The sequence below is a fragment of the Mustela putorius genome, unplaced genomic scaffold (genome assembly GCF_011764305.1).
Source record: "Mustela putorius furo isolate JIRA1106 unplaced genomic scaffold, ASM1176430v1.1 tig00003988_pilon_pilon_pilon, whole genome shotgun sequence".
Classification (NCBI taxonomy): Eukaryota; Metazoa; Chordata; class Mammalia; order Carnivora; family Mustelidae; genus Mustela; species Mustela putorius.
The window spans coordinates 8,219,045-8,240,874 of record NW_025422127.1 but is presented as its reverse complement, the minus strand read 5'-3'; the positions used below and the strand labels follow the sequence as shown (position 1 = coordinate 8,240,874).

Genomic DNA, 21,830 nt, shown 5'->3' with positions numbered 1-21,830 from the left:
TCCGGCTGTTTTTTTTTTTTTTTTTTAAGATTTTATTTATTTTATCATCTGAGAGAAGGAGCCCAGCAGGGGGAGCAACAGGCAGAGAGAGAAGCAGGCTCCCCGCTGAGCAAGGACCCAAATTTGGGACTCAGTCCCAGGACCTTGGGATCATAGCCTGAGCCAAAGGCAGCCGTCCAACCGACTGAGCCACCCAAGCATCCCAAGCATCTGACTCTTGACCTTGGTGTCATGAGTTCAAGACCCATGTTGGATGTAGGGATTACTTTAAAATATAAAGAAGTAAAAAACAGAAAATCTTGCATTTGAGACAACATGGATGAACCTGGAGGACATCATGCTAAGTGAAATAAACCAGACATAAAAAGAGAACCACTACATAATCTCACTTATGTTGAAACCAAAAAAGACAAACTCATAGAAACAGATAGTAAAATGGTAATTTACCAGTGGCTGGGGGCTTGGTGGGGGAAAAGGTAGATGTTCATTATAAGACAAATAAGTTCGGGAGACCAAAATGCACAGCATGATGACTATAGTTAACAATAATGTAGGGTGTGCTTGAAACTTGCAAAGAAAATAGATCTTAAGTGTTCTCATCACTTATACAAAATGAAAACTATGTGGGATTATTAGCCTGATTGTGGTAATCATTTCATAGTGTATACATAGACTAAAATAGCACCTTAACACCTTATATATAATTTTTGTCAGCATACCTCAGTAAAGCTGAGGAGGAAAAAAGAACATATTTTTTTTTGTCTTATAAAGTAATGCATCTTTTCTTGTGTCACTTTAAGAAATATATTGCATACCTTTTTTGTTGTCAGAAGTACCATGATGAAATGGAAATGAGAATTTCTTGACACCTTTTGATTTTTCATGCTCTTTTTTAAAAACATTTGAAGAATGGATGATACGAATATGTTGGTTGGTTTCTCTATCTGGTGGACTCAAAAATTGTGGGTAATCATCAATCTGAAAAAAAATATAATTAATTAAGCTAATTGAGGGCAAATACAACTGTTTCTCTGTCCTGTGATAATAAACCCCCTAAAGCTTAGGGCAAGTTTAAACTACATTCTTTCTTATTTTTTTCCTGGGAAATCTTTCCTCTTGTCAGGTTTCTCAATTGTTCATCTATTTCTTTTAGTCTTTACTAAAAATGCATTTAGCAACAGACCCTAAGACATTATTTACACTACAGGATTGCTAAATAGTAATAGTGTTTTTGTTTGTGAAAATATATCCCTCACCCTTTCATTTTGAGAATAGATTTTTTTAAGTCTTAAAAATGTATAATTAATGGCCTTAAACTAGGATTTTTCTGTGTAGTGGAAAATGTCCATTTGCAGGGGACAGTATACAAAAATTCTAGGAATACAAACTTCCAGGTTTGAATTATGGAAATTTCCTGCTCCTAAATAGCTTTCTCTTCTCTCCAAAGTGCTCTGTTTTCTATTCTTTTTTTTTTAAAGATTTTTTATTCATCCATTTGACAGAGAGAGATCACAAGTAGGCAGAGCGGCAGGCAGAGAGAGAGAGAGGAGGAAGCAGGCTCCCTGCTGAGCAGAGAGCCCGATGCGCGACTCGATCCCAGGACTCTGAGATCATGACCGGAGCCGAAGGCAGCAGCTTAACCCACTGAGCCACCCAGGCGCCCCCTGTTTTCTATTCTTGATTAAAAAGAGAAAAAGTCTCAATAAATACTTGGGATTTTTTTTTTTTCTTAAGGAGGCTCCACAGCTAGCATGGAGCCCAAAACTGGGCTTCAACTCACCACCTCAGGATCAAGACCTGAGCTCAAACCAAGAGTCATATGCTTAACTGTCTGAGCCACCCAGCCACCCCAATACTTAGAATTTTTAGATATTTAACAATCTTCTTCCCTTTTTGTGACAGGTAGGCAGCAGTAACGTCTGACTGAAAAGCCAAGAGTAAAGCCAGAGAATCACCAGAGGCATATTTAAAACCTTTAATCCAAGCATCAGGAAGAATACCTTTATAGGCTTTTTGCAAAGTTACTTAGAATTTGATAAAAAGTATTTCCTGTGATCATCCGGTTTCATCCTTCTCTTTTCACAAATATATGAAGGAAATATCAAATAATTTTTTAAAAAATCTAACTCTGGAATTAAAGATAGGAAGATAAACTAATGAAAAGGTATCAGAATCTACTCTAATTTAATTTTTAAAATTATTTTCAAATATATAGAGTAATTTGAACCAAACTAATGAAGCATAGCAGGTCTTCCAAGGATGTGTTTTCATTAATTATAAAAACTTATAGTTAGTAGAGTTTCCTTTTCTGAACAAGGTTCTTCAGAAATGGCTTAAGCTATTTGATACCTGCAAGGATATGCTTATAAAATTAGAATCCTATTATACATATGGCTAAGGTTTTTGTTTGTTTTATGTAACTCTGTATTTTATTTTTTTTCTCTTGCTGTGGTCAGGAAAAATTATAAGAGCCTTTGAATTGGGCAAAAACGATGATCTAGGTGTTTTCCATCATTTATTGCCTTTGCACTATTTTAAAACACTGTAAGTGGGGGTGCCTGGGTGGCTCAGTTGGTTAAGCGACTGACTCCTGATTTCAGCTCAGATCATGATGGCAAGGCTATGAGCTGGAGCCCTATAACAGGCTCTACCTCTGCTTGAGATTCTCTCCTCCTCCCTCTGCCCCCCCCCACTCAACTGTGCTGTCTCTGTCTTTCTCTTTTCTCTCTCTCTTAAATAAATAAATCTTTAAAACACTTCAAGTGTTTTAAGCCAGTTGAGTCACTGGCTTAGTAGGTAGAGCCTGTGACTCTTGATCTTAGGGTTGTAAGTTTGAGCCCCATGTTGGGCGTAGAGATTATTTAAAAATACATAAAGAAAAGAAAACACTGTAAATTGTAGAAAACTGGTAATAGTGAAAAATATTCCAGTTTATACTGATATAAGTTGATTGTGTCCAGTGGAATGCAACTGATTACCACCCTTTGATTAAGAGAACGGTTGTTGGATATCTGAACCAGTGAGATTGTGTGTTTTTGTGTTTACTGATCTGAAAATACATGCTTTCTACCTAGATGTCTATAATTTAGAAAAGCCTTTACCTCTTATTATTGCAGTGGGTAATATTTTCCTCTTTCCAGAGGGTATTAATAATTATAAAGACTATTTAAGGAGCTCTGTTTTGATGACTTGCAGAAATAAGCCCTTATAGAAGAAAAATGTTTCTATAATTCCCCCCAAATAAGGAAATTTAACATCTAATACTTTATTTTTATTTACTTTTTAAATTTTTTAAAAAGATTTTATTTATTTATTTGTCAGAGACACAGCAAGAGAGGAAGCACAAGCAGAGGGGGTGGGAGAGGGAGAAGTAGCCTTCCTGACCTGTAGGGACCCCGGTATGGGGCTCAATCCCAGGATCCTGGGATCATGACTTGAGCTGAAGGAAGACACCCAAAGACTGAGCCACCCAGGCACCCCTACTTTTTATAATATTTTATTTTTAAGTAATTCCTATACCCAATGTAGGGCTCAAACTCATAACCCTGAGATCAAGACTTGCACACTCCCCCGACTGAACAGCCAGATGCCCCTAACATCTAATACTTTATTTTTTAAAGATTTTATTTATTTATTTGTCAGAGAGAGAGAGAAAGATAGTATGAGAGAGGGGGAGCAGGGGAAGAGACAGGCAAAGGGAGAAGCAGGATCATGACCAGAGCCGATGGCAGACACCCAACTGACTAAGCCACCCAGGTGCCCTGCTAGTTTTGGTTTAATATTGTTATAATCTGGGGCACCTGGTGGCACAAGTGGCTAAGCATCCCACTCTTGGTTTTGGCTCAGGTCCTGATCTCAAGAGTTCTGAGATCGAGCCCCACCTCAGGCTCTACACTCAGCATGGAGCCTGCTTATGACTCTCTCAATCTCTCTGTCCCTGCCCCCTGTGCACTTGTGCTCTCTTGCTCTCTCTCAAGTAAGTAAAATCTTTTTTTTCTTGTAAGATTTTATGTATTTATTTGAAAGAGAGAGTAAGAAAGCACAAGCAGGGGGAGCAGTAGACGGAGAGGGAGAAGCGGGCTTCCCCGATAAGTAGAGAACCCGATAATGGGGCTCAGTCTTAGGATTCTGAGATCATGACCTGAGCCCAAACCAGATGCTTAACTGACTGAGCCACCCAGGCGTGCTGTATATAAATATATTTTTAGGGGTGACTGGGTGGCTCAGTCGGGTAAGCATCTGCCTTCAACTCAGGTCATGATCCCAGGGCCCTGGGATCGAGTCCCGCATCAGGCTCCCTGCTCAGTGGGGAGCCTGTTTCTCCCTCTCTCTCGGCCTGCCTCTGTGCCTACTCGTGCTCTTTCTCCTTCTGTCAAATAAATAAATAAAATCTTTTAAAAAATCTTTTAAAAAAGTTGTATTATCTTGGCACATTTATATACATATATATATGTGATTATACGTAGTGATTATATATATTGTATTTCAGTATTGCTATATTATATTAAAGACTTTCTCCATATAAAAATTATGTTCATTTATCTTTACAAATCAGTTACAAAAATGTAACCTCTTCTTTTTAAGATTTTATTTATTTATTTGAGAGAGAGAGAGCACACAAGCAGTGGGGAGAGGCAGAAGCAGAGGGAGAGGAAGCAGGCTCCCAGCTGGGCAGAAGCCCCAGGCAGGGCTCGATCCCAGGACCCCAGAATCATGACTTGAGCCAAAGGCAGATGTTTAACTGACTGAGCCAGCCACCCAGGTGCCCCTCAGATGTAACTTTTATTGATGTCCTTAAAAATGGGCTTTGTCACTATTCTTAGAGATGTTTTGTCTAATTTTTTGCAATGGCTTTATTACCTCTGTTTTGCATGCCATAGGAAAAGCCAAGTTTTCTAGTAAGTTGCCTGTTTTCAATGGGTAACTTCATCAGACCTTTCACATTTGAAAGGTTCTCAAAAATAAACCAACCACAGTCATTTGAATCTCTATCTTCTACAGATAGTTTTTATTTTATTGTGATGCTTGCTTGAAGGTTCTTTTATAAGATTAAAAAAACAAAACAAAACAGACTTTTTGTCCTCAACAAAGTACAGTCTCAGAGCAGAACCTCCTGGGAAAAGGATTGAGACAGGCTCTTCAAAGACTTCAGAGCTGAGCTAACATTCCTTAGACAACTCAGACCATACCAGCGGACTGAGTTAGAATTTCCAAGACTCCCTTAGGTCAAGAAGCTGGTGGCTTCATCAGACTTTTAACCTAAAATGCCTCAGGATGAGACTTAACTTTACACGACTAAATGAAATTTTTTAGAAGTAGAAGTTTTATTGTGGTTATTTCCTTAGAATATTATTGATGTTGTTCTAATGTTCTGTTTTCTAAATATATGAGGAAGCTTTTTATCTTCCTTCTTAAATTGTAACTAGTATGTAACCCATAATAATTTAGAGATTCTGCTATCATAAGCCAAAAATATTTAAATATCTGATTTTCACTGGCTCCACCAGAATTCAGAAACTTAATAGATTGAGTTAAGATCTGACTTCCTTTTACCAGGATATAATTGTACACATTGATTGTATATCCAAGGCCTTCTGTTAAGTGTACTGTTTAAGAAAGAGATTCATTTGGGGTGACTGGGTGGCTCAGTTGATAAAGCATCATACTCTTTTTTTTTTTAAGATTTTATTTATTTATTTGACACACAGTGAGAGAGGGAACACAAGCAGGGGGAGCTGGAAAGGAAGAAGCAGGTTTCTCGCTGAGTGGAGAGCCCCATGTGGGGCTCGATCCCAGGACCCTGGGATTATGACTTGAGCCAAGGCAGCCGATTAACGACTGAGCCATCCAGGTGTCCCAAAGCGTCAGGCTCTTGGAATCAGCTCAGGTCACGATCTCAGGGTCATGGGATTTAGCCCAGCGTTAGGCTCTGTGCTCAGCAGAAGTCTGCTTGGGACTCTTTCTCTTCTTCTGCCCCTCCTCACCACTCTCCCACGTGCTCTCTCTCTCTCCCTCTCTCAAAATAAATCTTTTGAAAAGGCATGGGGGGGTGCGGGGTGGAGGGAGTGGATATTCATTTAACGAGATACAGCAAACCATTTTAATGGCCAAAGATTTATTTAAGGAGCCTGTGCTTACAAAGCTGGCCGAGGAAAACTAGCCCAGAGACCCAGCCTCACAGTTATCAGGAAGATCACTTCTGACAGGCCAGGCAATTAAGAAATTAAGAAACCTCGGGCACCTGTGTGGCTCAGTCGGTTAAGCAGTTAAGCTTAGGCTCAAGTCAAGATCTCAGGGTCTTGGGATTGAGTCCCACACCGGGCTTCCTGCTCAGAGGGGAGTCTGCTTCTCCCTCTCCCTGCTTGTACTCTGTGTGTCAAATAAGTAAAATCTTCAAAAAAAAAAGAAGAAAAAGAAAAGAAAGAAACTTTCAAGACCTCAAATTCACTCAAATTAATAGGTACTACAAGAGAAATCTGGTGAAGAGCCTTTCTTGGGCCTGATTTCCTAGCCTAGGGAAAGCAAATAATAAGAGTCTTTTTAAAGTCAAAACTGACATTAATAAAAACTTCCTCACAGTAGTTTTTGCAAAACATTTTTTTTTAAGTTGTGTAAGTGAAGGAAGTTGATTAAGTGAAGATACACAAAAAAGCTCTCAAGAGGGGCCCCAACAGGGTTGCCAGATGAAGGTCTTTAGTGTTGGTCTTTTATAGAAAGCTAACAGGGAACTTAAATTTTTTTAACATCTCTTTTGGTAAGACCCTTCAATGGCTTACTTTCTTTTTAGGCTCTGCTTATTCTTTGTTGGTCACAGGTGATTATCATATAAAGACACACCCCACATGACCTAGGGCAGCGCAGTCCAATTTTCTCCCTTATCTCTGGTTTCCCCACACTTCCATGTTTTTTGGGATTTCTATGAGCCCCTCACCTAGCCCCGCCTGTCCCTTACTCATTCCTCCCCCTGGAATAGTAACCCTAAATGCCCTTAGGGAATGGGGCGATGACCACTCTGGCTGCTTCCTGCTGAAATGGGGCGGTGGGCTGTGTGGCAGTTAGAATCTTTCAAGCGGTTGGTCCAGGAGTTTGTGGATGGCTCTGGGGGGTCAGGATGGGCAGCAAATGGCACATGCATCAGTACGTGCAAAAGGATGAACATAAAACAAATATTAGGCCCAAAATGATTATCACATCCCTTAAATAAGATCCCCAATTACCAATTTTGTCAAATAGATTATTGGATATCTTGATCTTATTTAACTGATCACAAATGTCCCCTATTAGTTGGGAGATCTTGCAGGTGTTACTTGTAATCATGTGAGGAAATTTTTCATACCCCAAATGGTGTAGCAGTAGTAGACAGGTCAATAGTGGCATTGTTCTCAAGAAGTCCTGCCCTGACTTCATTGAATTCTTTTTTTTTTTTTTTTAAGATTTTATTTATTTATTTGACAGAGAGAGACCACAAGCAGGCAGAGAGGCAGGCAGAGAGAGAGGAGGAAGCAGTCTCCCTGCTGAGCAGAGAGCCCGATGCGGGGCTTGATCCCAGGACCCTGAGATCATGACCTGAGCCGAAGGCAGCGGCTTAACTCACTGAGCCACCCAGGTGCCCCATGACTTCATTGAATTCTTGGCTGAGTGCATCCAGTGCCTGGGACGTATCATTTAGAGTCCTGCTTAGCAAGCATACTGCTTTGCTTATTTTATATTGCAGTCCTGTCTTAAGTCCTGGAAGTCCCATAATGAGCTTTGAGGCTGTTTTTTACCAGGAGGGCTGTTGGATGCTTGGTGAAAGCCTTTGTTTGCAATTGTATTGACAGTAGAGGTGGCTTCTCAGATAAATGACTATGAGAGATGAAACTGTCAAGAAGCCCTTTTTGTTTGAGGTCCAGCCTTAACAATATCCTAATTACAGGGAATCACTGGCAAATGGAACATTTGTCTCAGGAGCTAAGGGCATCCCCAAGTGCATCATCTAATCTAATCATAAAGAAAGTGGGGCCATCCACTATTTCCATGGGGTACGCTCTGGCTTTTATAGAGCAATTTTGTCATCCCAGCCACATAGAATTGGTCAAGGGGATAGCTGAGTTATACAATTGCTGGGGACTCTACCCCATTTCCCAGTTGTTCAACTAATCATATGACCGTGGGGTCCTGTTATTATCCCCACAGAATAACAAGCAAGATTGCCTATACTTGAGTTATTGTGGCAACTTCTCTGAATTTCACCTCAAGTGGTCTAGCTTAGGCAAACAACATTCAAAGACAATCAGAACTAAAATTTAGCGTCTACAGAGGTGTGTTATTGAAACATAATTTCTCAGGTGCCTATGTGGCTCAGTAAGTTAAAGCCTCTGCCTTTGGCTCGGGTCATGATCCCAGGGTCCTGGGATCGATGCCCAAATTGGGCTGTCTGCTTGGCAGGGAGCCTGTTTCCTCCTCTCTCTCTTCCTGCCTTTCTGCCTACTTGTGATCTCTGTCTGTCAAATAAATAAATAAAATCTTAAAAAAAAAAAAAACCAAAACATAATTCCTCTCTATAATAACCCTCATTTGCAAAGATAGCCAAATAAGGCTAATTTGTTTGAAAAACAGGTCCAGTATTAACAAATGGCATGATTATTTGCATAAGCTCAGCGAGAATGATTGATCATATAGATCTTTCAGAATCTGTTTTGCTAGAGCTTTTATATGGAATCTCTGGGTTGAACTTTTAGTTGCTCCTCTAGGCTGGAAGCCAAGCCTAGACATGCCTGCAGTATCTGTAGATGTGGGCAGATTCCTCTTCATGAGGTCCCCAGCATATCCTGAGGTCCTTGCCCATGCCAGGAAGTGACATTCTTTACTTACCTGGTAAGGCTGCTGGGAACTTTGCAAGTAAGGTACCAGGAGAGCATTCCCAGGGGATTCCCTATGGCTTTAGGTTTCATGAAGTCAACCTTAGTTTCTTAAAGCTGTCTGGTCATATCTGAGTCTATGCATGTCTCTCAAATATGACATTCCAGTCAAAGCCTTGGTAAAATAACCAGTATTTCCAATGGTGTCCGTTACAAGGAGAACAGATTCTTAGTGAACTTATGCAAATGATTATGATTGCCATGGAAGAAAGCTTATTGAGACCTTTTGAATCTCAGAGGGTTTAGGTAGAGAGAAATGTTAAATGCTTTAATGCTTTTGTTTACAAATATATATTTTTTCACATTTCTGTAAATCATATCTTAAGAGAAAGTTTCCTTAATCTGGGAGAGCAAACATTAGAGAAGCAGCAATGTTTTGAATGAAAGTCATGAAAGGAACTATAGTCATTTTTTCCCAATTCACTTAGTCCCATTTTACAGTTCTTGTTTAAAATGCAACTTTAGTGAGTTTTGGAAGTTATTACCCATTTTAGTTTTGATCTTAAAGATACTGAATACCTGTATTGGTCCTAAAAGTCCTTTTTATGAACCTCCTTGAAGATGAAACTCATTTTGCAAGAGAATAAGAACAATTATAAATGACAAAAACTCAGAAATGGATATTGGCAATGATCTGATAGGAGAGTTCATTATGACATAATTGACAAAGAAACTTAGTTATTTCTGTGTCACATAACACTTCAATAGCCAGAATATCGAGTGATGATGACTTTATACCAGAATGTAACATACCAAACAAACAGGCCTAATTAGTCAAGGGGATTTTGTTCATGATTTAAATCTTGCGTAAGTTTGTTAAAACCTTAGAAAGTTTTAAAGCACACGCCTAGATGGGATCAGGGATCGTCAAAGACCCGATAGAGGCAAAACATAGAAATGGCTTTTCTGGACAGCCAAAGGGAAAACAACTGTTTACATTTTCTTATCAAGAGCAGATAACAATTCAAGAAAACTTTGTCTTTTGAACAGAGAGAGAATTCCAATCTTATATACCAGTGTACTTTTAAAATCCCCTTATTTTAATCTTACTCCGTCCTGACCACACCTAAAATTCCTTTCCAAAGATTTCACTTCACAAACCTTCTACAACTTTCCTTTACATTCGGATTTTGTCCCAAGTCATTTCTTTCCAAACAACCAGTCTCATTTAGAACGTAATCACCTTCTTTTTCCTTCCACAAAAAATGCATTCCCAATCCTTATATCCTTCTTGCCTATCTCCTACTTTTCTACATAGAGTTGCTGAATTTTGCCCTTTAGAAATCTTAGCCTCCAGTGAAGCCCAAGTAGTAACCAGTAGTGAACTGTCACACCAGAGTTCTTTAGATGCCAAAGTTATGAACTGGTTAAGCAAAAAGCATGTTTACCAGCAGATTTAAATATCCTTACTTTCTTTGCAATAAGTAGTCACATACCACAAACCAAAGTCCAGTAACCAATGATTTAGCACCTTGTCTATCCTATTTGGAGCAGACCTAGATGTCCAATGAATTTAATCCCAATGACTTTGAAAGCTATTTTAACAATTTTCTATGAAAACTTTGATGGAATGGGCAATTAACCATCATTTTAGTCATCTTTTGGCTAACAAATGCAACAGAAACAACACGAGCTTATCTGACCTTCAGCAAACCTTGGCAGAATAAAAGTTTCACCTTTAGTGCTGATAACTTTATTTATTTAAAGATTTTATTTATTTATTTGACAGAGATAGATCACAAGTAGGCAGAGAGGCAGGCAGAGAGAGAGAGGAGGAAGCAGTCTCCCGGCTGAGCAGAGAGCCTGATGCGGGACTGGATCCCAGGACCCTGAGATCATGACCTGAGCTGAAGGCAGCGGCTTAACCCACTGAGCCACCCAGGCGCCCCGTGCTGATAACTTTAAAGACCTATCGATCTTCATTAAACCAACAAACTTAACTTAGTTTCAATACCAGGTTATTGTTCCAACTAGGTCTACTTTTAAAAGTCTGTCAGTTTGTTCCCCAGTGTCAGTTTTTACCTGAGACGCTGGTGAGGAAATCTGAAGTCAAGAGTGTATCCAAGGAGCAGAAACGGGAGGGGTGGGGCACGCAGAGGAGGCAAAGTGCTGCCAGAAGACAGAGAGAAAGTTCCCAGTTCTGAAGCTCATCCACTTGGTCAATGAGTAAACGTCATGTTTATCCACCCAAAAGTGGGATTAGGCAGTCCATGTCAGGCTGGAGAAGACAGGGAATTTCCCTGAAACAAAGGGAGTTTTGACAGCTGCTTGGAAATATTCCTTAAAGTCCCCACAGGGAGGCAGACTAATCACAGTTGGCTCTAGTTACAGTCATTATCATGGGAAATGAGTGAGGGAGAAGCCCCCACATCTGTTAGGAGAAGAGTGAGAGAAAAAAGAGTCACTGTCCCCTTTGCTAGAGATGGCCTGTGTTTCCTCCAACCACCTGGGCTGATTTGGAGGATGCCTAGTTAAGCCATTCCAATATGACAGGAGGGAGTTTCTGGTCTGTTTATCTCCCAACACGTCCTACACAACGCCCTTCAAGCTGGTCCTGATTTAGAGCCCTGAAAGCCTAGAGGAATCTAGGGTACCTCTGTCTCTTTCCTGCAGAAGAGACCTGATAGATCCTACTGTGGCCATGCAGGGAATGTTACAGGAGCTCAGTCCTTTCCTAAATTTGCAATCCAAATTGCTTCCAGTGGGTTCAAGGCACTCTCAGGCAGAGTCCTTGAGAACTGAAGAGGCCATACCTTGCCACGAAGGTCATGCCTTATTTTACCTTGCCTTGAAGAACCTGACATGTTTATCCCATGGAAAACACTAGAAAATTTTACAAGGGGGAAATTACCCAGTTTTGCCCTACCCAATGCAGAGGAGTCCCTGCAGAGGATTGTTTGTTTCCCATCTCGAGAACCCCATAGAAGTTACCCTGTACGTGTAACTATGAAGGTGTCCCTACGTATTGGCTCTCCCCTGTGAACCCAGGCATCCCATGGTTTCCTACCCAGAGTGGCCTAACATCTTGGGTTAAGGGGGCTCAGGCCGGGGGTAGCCACTCTTACCTGTCCATCACCTGACCCTCCTTTTCTCCTCTGGATTTCCCCCCAAAAATCTGGCCCAATCATAAAGGCTTAGCAAGATTAATAGCAAATATGTTCCCTGGGCACTTTTTCTGTCTGTACACCTGGGGTCCCATTTGCAAGCGTGGCTCTGTTGAGGGGTGCCGACCCTGAGATTTAGCATCATCATCATTTCATATTTCTGTTGTTGCAACAAGGAATCTTCAACTATATGCCCCCATTTAAGTCCCAGCCACTGATGCAACCAGTCAAGGAATTGGCTGGGGGTTGTAGTTCCCTCCTTAGTACCCAAAGAATTCCAACGGGAGTAAATGTCCAATGGGAGGAAACACTGGGTTCCCTCCAACTTATCATAAAAAGAGATAGCTCTAATATCCTGCTTGCCGCTAACTTGGGGTGACTGAATCTAAACTGTACCTATCAGAAAAACATAGATCTTAGCAGGCAGCAAAAATGAGGAAAAGATTCTCCTTCTGAACTAACTTCTCACGAAAGACATCTTTAAATGTAAAAGCCTTGTATCTACCTAGGCAACACACTTCCTGAAATGAATCCCTGATTAAAAAGGCATTGTGATCACCAGAGACTGAAAGGGCCCTACTATAGGCAAAGTCCCTGAGATGGGAGAAATCCATTTAAGAAAAGCAGATGAACAGAAAGCAGAACTGGGTAGGGTTAGGCCACCATACCCTTCTTTTGAGGAAGGGGTATTGACCAAACTTTGTCCAGAAGCTTGTCACCTGAGACTTAAGACCAGTGGCGTTTTTTTTTTTTTTTAATAATTTATTTATTTGCCAGAGAGAGAGAGAGAGAGAGAGTACACACAAGCAGGCAGGGAGGCAGGCAGAAGCAGGGAGAGAAGCAGGCTCCCTGCCAAGCAAGGAGCCCGATGTGGGACTCGATCCCAGTACCCCACGATCATGACCTGAGCTGAAGGCAGCAGCTTAACCAACTGAGCCACCCAGGCATCCCAAGACCAGTGGCCTTTAACTGGCCAACAGGGGCCTGGTTTTGTTATTCATGAGAAGAGGTCCCCAAAGAAAGAGACATCTCCCAGGAAAGAAAAGAAAAGAGTCCACTTTTTCCCATGCTTGGGTGAAAATGATCCTGGGTCTGGGCACCTAAGTGAAGTGGGAGAGCTAGGTTCTTGCATCACAGGGTCAAGGGGTGCCTGGGTGGCTCAGTGGGTTAAAGCTTCTGCCTTCAGCTCAGGTCATGATCCCTGGGTCCTGGGATTGAGCCCGCATCAGGCTCTCTGCTCCATGAGGAGCCTGCTTCCCTTCCTCTCTCTCTGCCTGACTCTCTGTCTACTTGTGATTTCTAATAAATAAATAAAATCTTACAAAAAAAAAAGGATGAATCTCGTGGATTCATGGAGAGTAAGTAAAGCCATAGAAGTTTATTAAGTGAAGATACAGAAAAAGCTCTTAAGAGTGAGAGGGGTACCGACAGCGTTGACAGTGTTGCCCTTGCAAATAATTTTTAAAGAGACCTATATGGGGAATTAACATTCTTGCTGCACCTATGTAAATAATCAGGTCAGCCTGAAAAGTGTCTTTATTTTGTGACTGAGTGATCTTTTCTTTGAGATTATTATGATGGTAGAGGTGGGACAGAAAGACTTTGAAATGGGGGGGGGGGGGTTAGTAAGCAATTTAGCTCACCTATGCAGGTTATCTATGCCTTTAATTGTCTCTGTGGTCATTTTACAATGCTGTAATTCTTAGAAAACTCTTGTAGGATGCCTGAGTGGCTCATTCCCTTGAGTGTCTGCCTTTGGTTTAGGTCATGATCCTAGCATCTTGGGATCTAGCCCCAACATCAAGCTCCCTGCTCAGTGGGGAGCCTGCTTCTCCTTCTCCCTCTGCCCCTGCTCGTGTGCACCCCCCCTCTCTCTTTCTCTTAAATAAGTAAATAAAATCTTTTTAAAAAATTATGCTCCAAGTAGAGACTGAGTGAATGTAAATAAATATGTAACTATTTCTGCCTCAAATTGCTTATAAGCAGTTTGGGGAGAAGACAAAGTACCTATAATAATTTGCATAATCACACAGTTTATGGAGCATGGCAAATATTTTATATAATACTTGTAACACATCTATGAGGTAGTTATCATTAACCCCACTTTGCAATGAGAAAACTAAGGTTCAGAAGAAGTTCAGTTTACAAAACTAGTAAATGGTGGAACTAGAATTACAAAACAAGGCAGTTGGTTCCCAAGGCCAGTTTTATAAAAGCAACTAAGGTTTAAGACCACAGCCAGAGGTGGAAATTAGGAAAAATACAAGCCTCTCTTCTAAAGCAGGGCGGGAGAGGTGCCTGGCTGGCTTAGTCGGTAGAGCATATGACTCGTGAGCTTGGGGCCGTGAATTTGAGCCCCACATTGGGCATGGAGCCTACTTAAAATAAAGTTAAACAAAAAAAACCAGGGCTGGAATCCAAACAGTAATCAAGCAGCTGGATTCATTATTATGTCAGAGTTTCAGGCAAATTATGCTAATTCCTTTATTTGAGACCAAAGTAGAGCCAGACCTCTTTTTTTAGTTGTTATAATCACCAAATTTGGTTAGCTTTGTCATTCAAGAACATAATACCTTCTTTAAATACACTGTGGTCACATTTATTCATATAAAGCATTCCTATAATTTTTTTCTGTATTTATTGGCATGGAAAGATATCCATGACATGCTGTAAGGTAAAAATAACAGATTATAGAACAAAATGTGCAATATGATTCCATATGTGTTAATGCATGGAACACAATTTGGAATATCGTACCCCAGGTTTTCTTGTTGGGTGGTTGACTGTGGTTATCTCTGGGTGGTGAGATTTGTTCAAAGATAAACTGAGGCATATTAAAAATTTTTAAGAGTCTATTTGGGCAAAAATCTGTCCAAATCAGGCAGCATCCAATCTTGCAGATAGGAAGGAGCTCCAAAGAGCTGTACAAAATGAAAAGCTTTTAAGCAGAAAGGAGTGGGAACAAGGAAGTCACACTTGGCAAAAGAAAAGCAGGTCAGTTATAGCAAAGTATTTCCCCTGGTGCTGATCAGGAGATTCCTTTTTGTAAACAAATATTTTATTTATTTATTTAGAGAGTGAGCAGGGGAGAGGGACAAAAGGAGAGGGAGAGAATCTCAAGCAGACTCTCTGCAGAGCGTGGAGCCTGACTCGGTGCTCGATTACGACCCTGAGATCAAGGCCTGAGCTGAGATCAAGAGTCAGACACTTAACGAACTGAGCCACCCAGGCACCCCACAGCAATGTGACTTTTTTTTTTTTTAAGATTTTATTAAGTTATTTATTTATTTGACTGAGAGAGGGAGCACAACCAGGGGGAGTGGGAGAGGGAGAAGCAGGTTCTCCACTGAGCAGGGAGCCTGATGTGGGGCTCGATCCCCGGACCCTGGGATTCTGACCTGAGCCAAAAGGCAGACTCTTAACGACTGAGCCACCCAGGCGCCCCAGCAATGTGACTTTTAAAAGGGCATTTCCACATACATACAAGCCTCTGTTACTCTGAGGGAGATGGCAGATGGTTACACTGATGCCAGACACACAGCCAAGGGGACACATCTGTTGTCTGTAAAAGGGTGGATGAGGGCAGATAAATGGGCAGACAGTAACTATGAACAGCAATAGGGCCAAAATGATCTATCACTTTTCACTTCTCCCATTCTCTTATTGGTTCATCTAACAATCATAATCTCAGTTGCAAAGCCTATGACTACAATATTGTAGATAGAACCAACTCTAATAACATTTAATTCAACTTGGACTTGAATTAGAAGGACAAAGTGTTAGACTAAGGAAAGTGGTTTCTCTCTTTTTTTTAAATTTAAATTTTTTAAAAAATAAAAATAATCTTTTGTAAACACCACAGCATGTTTGTGAAGCATGAGAGGACCACCCAGGAGCTAAGCAAGGCTAATTTACACATCCATGGGACATAAAATGTTTTCTGACTGGGAAGATTCTCAGCTGTCAGGCGAGGAGACTGGAGACTTGGTCCAGACAACATGCTGTCGGTGACTGAAGGAAGAAAAGAAAGTTCTTAAATGGGACACAGCTGAACTCAATCCTCTGCTAGCAATTTATTTTAGTCATGTTGTTATCTGAAAAGAAAATTTTTGTATTTACTCTAGAGACATCATTAGGAAACTCAAAAGCCAGAGTTTGCATTTAACCTCAAAGCATGGAAAGATAGGTAGGTAGGTAGGTAGATAGATAGAAGACAAACAGATAGATGGATGTAACGCTCCTTCAGAAATACTTTGTTAAAATTTTCTAACTAGGGGTGCCTGGCTGACTCAGTCAGTAGAGCATGTGATCTTGATCTTGGGGTCTGTGAGTTCAAGTCCCATGTTAGGGGTAGAGTTTACTTTTTTTTTTTTTAAGATTCTATTTGTGAGAGAGCGAGAGAGCACACAAGCACGTGAGTGGGGGCAGAGGCAGAGGAAGGAGGAGAAGTAGACTCCCCACTGAGCAGAGAACCTGAATGTTCACGTTCAATCCCAGGACCTGGAGGTCATGACCGGAACCGGAGGCAGATAACGCATTGAGCCACCCCTCCGCCCTACATTTTTTTTTTTTCTTTTAAGATTTACCCATTTATTTAAAAAAAAAAAAAAAAAGATTTACCCATTTATTTATTTTATTTCAGAGGTGGGAGAGGGTTAGACAGGGAAGCAACTGAGCCACCCAGGCATGCCCGGGGTAGTTTACTTAAAAAAAAAAAAATTAAAATGTTCTAACTTTGTCTTAACATAAGCTTTAGTATCTTATTTTAAATATTCTTAAGTTTCAGGGGCACCTGGGTGGCTCAGTCGTTAAGCGTCTGCCTTTGGCTCAGGTCATGATCCCAGGGTTCTAGGATCGAGCCCCACATTGGGCTCCCTGCTCAGCGGGAAGCTGCTTATCCCTCTCCCACTCTGCATGCTTGTGTTCCCTCTCTCACTGTGTCTTTCTCTGTCAGATAAATAAATAAAATCCTAAAATAGCTTAAAATAAGCTAAATAATATGAGTTAAATTTTATTTTGTATATGAATATTTAACTTTTTAAGTTGGAAATTGTTCATTGGGTCATATAGCATTGACTTTATGTTTTTAGAACATAAGTTGGAAGAAGTGCTTATACCCAGACACCTTCTAGCATAGATAATAATATCTGAGTATCTACATGAAACTAATTTTAGAATTCCAAATCAGTACACAGGACAGATTTTTTTATGACTTGCTGACATAACAAAGTCTCATATAACAATTAAACAATTTACATATATTTTATAAATCACCTCTTTTAAATATGATTACTATTGACCCAGTGCTGTACTTATACTTCGATACTAATATAAATGGTATGTTTAGCTTGTCTTTTCTCATTAGGAACTGAGGCTGGCAAGTTAGTTATTGGCATATATATTGGCTAATATGTGGCCGACCAGATTCAAAATGAAGCCTGAAGTTAAGAGCCTGTGCTCTTAAAAAAAAAAAAAAAAGAGCCTGTGCTCTTAACTTTTTTTTTTTTTTTTTTAATTTATTTGACAGACAGAGATCACAAGTAGGCAGAGAGGCAGGCAGAGGGAGAGGAAGGGAAGCAGGCTCCCTGCTGAACAGAGAACCCGACACGGGGCTTGATCCCAGGACCCTGGGATCATGACCTGGGCTGAAGGCAGAGGCTTAACCCACTGAGCCACCCAGGTGCCCCCCTGTGCTCTTAACTTATACAAAATGACACACAAAGTGTGAAACATACATACATCAAGAAACTAACAATAAAATAAAACTAACAAAAAATAAAACTGTTTCTATTGTGGCATAAGACAACGTTCCCATGAGGTTTTTCACTGTGAGACAATAAGTAGAAGGCTCTGCTACACCAACATGATTCCTGTCATCACAAATGTCTGACAACCCTCAAAAATTCTAAATTTCCTAATTCCAGAATTGACCCATCTTGCTCAGATGGCTCTAATATTTTTCATGCATTCCAGTGAATTGCCCACCTATAGAGTTCCTACAGAGTCCACTATCAAAAGCCTGACATCAAAGAGGGATCAGAACATGAAAGAGAATCTCAGACTAGGAAAGCCTAAAAAATGAACTCATCATAAAATAATGTACAAAGATCGGATTAAAATCACTTAAATACCAGATTTCTGAGGAAAAGTTATTAAAGTGTCCTAAAGGAAAGCCATCAGGCAGACAGCAACCTAATTAGTATAAATTATTCTAATTAATTTTTACCGACCAATTCATTATTTTGTGCCCTAATTGTTAAGTATATCATGACCAAACTAGATAATCATAGTCAACATCCTGACAGAAATTTGGAATGTTGGGGAAACAATATGAATTAACAGTCTAGAAATCTGATTTTGAATGTAGCTTTCCCTATTAACTAGCAGTGTGACTTTGATCAAGTTAGTTGAGCTCTTTTGGCTTTGATTTCCTCATTTGTAGAATGTGGAATCAATTTAAGGTCTCTTTCAGCTTGAGGAATATATAAATATTTTTCAATATTTATTTATTTATTTGAGAGGGAGAGCAAGCATGAGTTGGGTGGAGGGGCTGAAGGAGAGGGAGAAGCAGGGATTCCCAACGTGGGGCTCATTCCCAGGACCCTGAGATCATGACCTGGGCCGAAGGCAGACAATCGACTGAGCCACCTGGGCGCATATATACCAATATATATAAAGGTATATATATATAGGTATATATGTATGTATGTATGTATATATATATATCGCATATATACTGATATATATAAGGGTATATATATATAGGTATATATGTATGTATGTATGTATATATATGTATGTATATATACCTATATATACATATATAGGTATATATATATCTTTTTTTTTTAAAGATTTTATTTATTTATTTGACAGAGAGAGAGATCACAAGTAGGCAGAGAGGCAGGCAGAGACAGAGAGAGAGGAAAGCAGGCTCCCTGCAGAGCAGAGAGCCCAATGCGGGGCTCGATCCCAGGACCCTGGGATCATGACCCGAGCCGAAGGCAGAGGCTTAACCCACTGAGCCACCTAGGCGCCCCTATATATCTTTTTTTAATACAAAACTATATTATAACTTTATAATATTAAAACTTCATATTGACTGGCTCAGTCAGAAGAGCATGCAAGTCTTGATCTCAGGGCCATTGAGTTCAAGCCCCATGTTGGGTATAGAGATTACTAAAAAAATTTTTTTTAATTAAAAAAAAGTTGGGCTCAGTTGTTGGGTGTCTGCCTTCGGCTTAGGTCATGATCCCAGGGTTCTGGGATTGAGCTCCGCATTGGGCTTCCTGCTCGGCTGGAAGCCTGCTTCTCCCTCTCCCACTCCCCCTGCTTGTATACCCTCTCTCTCCCTCTGCCAAATAAATAAATAAAATCTTTAAAAAGAAAAAAAAGGAAAACTTAACTTGGCTAAAAGCTGTATTTCAGGAAATATATTTACATGATCAGGAAGAACGAAATGGGCTGCTCTGCAGAGATTCAGCTAAGGAGTATCTGCAGAGTCCTGTTTGGAAGGAGAGTATATTTATGTAAGTCTGTAATCTACCTATGCATTTTGTTAGGAACATTCCTCAGGGGTGCCTGGGTGGCTCAGTTGGTTAAGCATCTTCCTTAGGCTCAGGTCATGATCTCAGAGTCCTGGGATGGAGCCCCAGGTCGGGCTCTCTGCTCGGCAGGCAGTTGGCCTCTCCCTCTCCCTCTGATCCTCCTCCCCACCTGCGCTGTCTCTCTGTCTACCACAAATAAATAAATAAAATCTTTGAGAAGAAGAAGAAGAAGAAGAAGATTCCTTATGAAGAATTCAGTACCTATATCCCAAAGAATCTATACTTTGTAAGGGGTACTGCAACTATCAGACCTACGAGAAATGCTAAGTGGAATTCTTTGTGCTGAAATGAAAGGACACTAGATAGCAACTTACATACACGGAGAAATAAAGAACACTGATAAAGATAACTACACAGGTAAAAATAAAAGACAGTTAAATGTATGTTTGTGTGTAACTCTTTTTTCTCCTGTTTAGTTTAAAAAAGATACTTTCAGGGGTGCCTGGGTGGCTCAGTGGGTTAAGCCTCTGCCTTTGGTTCAGGTCATGATCTCAGGGTCCTGGGATCAAGCCCCGCATCGGGCTCTCTGTTCGGGAGGGAGCCTGCTTCCTCCTCTGTCTCTCTCTTTCTGCCTGCCTCTGCCTACTTGTGATTTCTGCCTGTCAAATAAATAAATAAAGTCTTAAAAAAAAAAGATACTTGCATAAAGCTATAATTATAAATCTGTGTTGATGGGCACATAATGTAGAAACTATAATGTGTATGATAATAACAGCGCAAAGGAGCAGGGAGGGATAAGACTTATATTTTTGAATACTATTGAAGTTAAGTTGGTAATAATCTGAACTAGATTGTTACAAAGGAGGATGTTAATTGTAATCCCCAGGGCAAACATTAATTTAAAAACTCCAAAACACATGGTAAAAGAAATCACAGGAGAATAGTGTATATACTAGAAGGTACCTACTTGACACAAAGGAATGCAGTACCTGGGGAATGGGGGGGAAATATGAATATAAATAGCAGTATGACAGATGTGAACTCTACCTTATCAGTAATTATAATACTGTAAATGGACTAAACACTCCAATTAAAGTCAGAGATTGAAAGGATAGTTTTTAAAAACATGATTTAACTGATGATTCACTTTGTACCATTATAAGAGACTCACTTTAGATTCAAAAACATGAATAGGCTGGAGCACCTGGGTGGCTCAGAGGGTTAGGTCTCTGCCTTTGGCTCAGGTCATGGTCCCAGGGTCTTGGGATCAAGCCCGACATCAGGCTCTCTGCTCAGCGGGAGCCTGCTTCCCCCTCTCTCTCTGCCTGCCTCTTTGCCTACTGTGATCTCTCTCTCTCTGTCAAATAAATAAAAATAAATAAAATCTTAAAAAAAAAAGCCACAAATAGGTTGACAGTAAGGGATGGAAAAGATATACCGTGAAAATAGTAACCAAAAGAGAGCTGAAATGGTGATAGTACCATGAGACAAAATAAGACAGTGCAAAAAAATTTTTACTAGAGGGGCACCTGGCTGGCTCTTTGGGTAGAGCATGCAGCTCTTGGTCTCGGGGTTTGTGAGTTGAAGTCCCATGCTGCATGTAGAGATTACTTAAAAAGAAAATATTTTTTTAAAAAAGGAAGATAGAAAATTTCCCTAAAAACTAAGCAAACGCAAGATGGCAACCAAATGCGATGTATGCTTTTTTTTTTTTTTTTAAGATTTTATTTATTCATTTGACAGACAGAGATCACAAGCAGGCATTTCAGTCTGTTGTAGAAAGCTGATCAAGCACATACCATCCCCTCCTTTTGGAATATACTTGCCATTTATTCAGCTTAGAAACTTCTATTCTTCCTTTAAGACCAAGCACGGGTTACTTCTGTGGTGAACCTTTATATGTTCATCCCACCCCCCCCTGCGCTGCCTTCTCTCACCAAAACGAGGAGTATGTCACTTCCTCTTCCGGGTTCCCACAGTATTCTGTTTATTATACCTAGTCTCACATTTCCTTATACGGATCTGCTTATAACGGTTTTTCTTCTTCCCCGTCTGCTTACCTTCGTCTCTAAATTATGAGTTACTCAAAAGCACATGCCACTTTTTATTCCCTTACCTATTTGTTGTCCCTGGTAATTCAAAACATTGGTAGAATACCCCATATAAAATCTGACGTCCATTCAATAGAACTGTGCTGTGTAGAAAGAAGAAAAACATAAACCAGAGGAAAAGTTGAAAGGGAAAAACTAAAGGCCTACATCATGTACTGGGCCACAGTT

At 40.3% G+C, this 21,830-nt stretch overlaps 1 protein-coding gene across 1 annotated transcript in view; it reads right to left on the bottom strand.

The window, feature by feature from the left end:
- CUNH12orf56 (chromosome unknown C12orf56 homolog) overlaps positions 1-21,830 on the bottom strand; it is a 105,486-nt gene that overhangs the window by 72,692 nt on the left and 10,964 nt on the right. Inside the window, exon 2 of the mRNA XM_004766593.3 lies at positions 816-978. Within this exon, the coding sequence (XP_004766650.1) occupies positions 816-978 (163 nt within the window). The remainder of the gene's footprint in view (positions 1-815; positions 979-21,830) is intronic.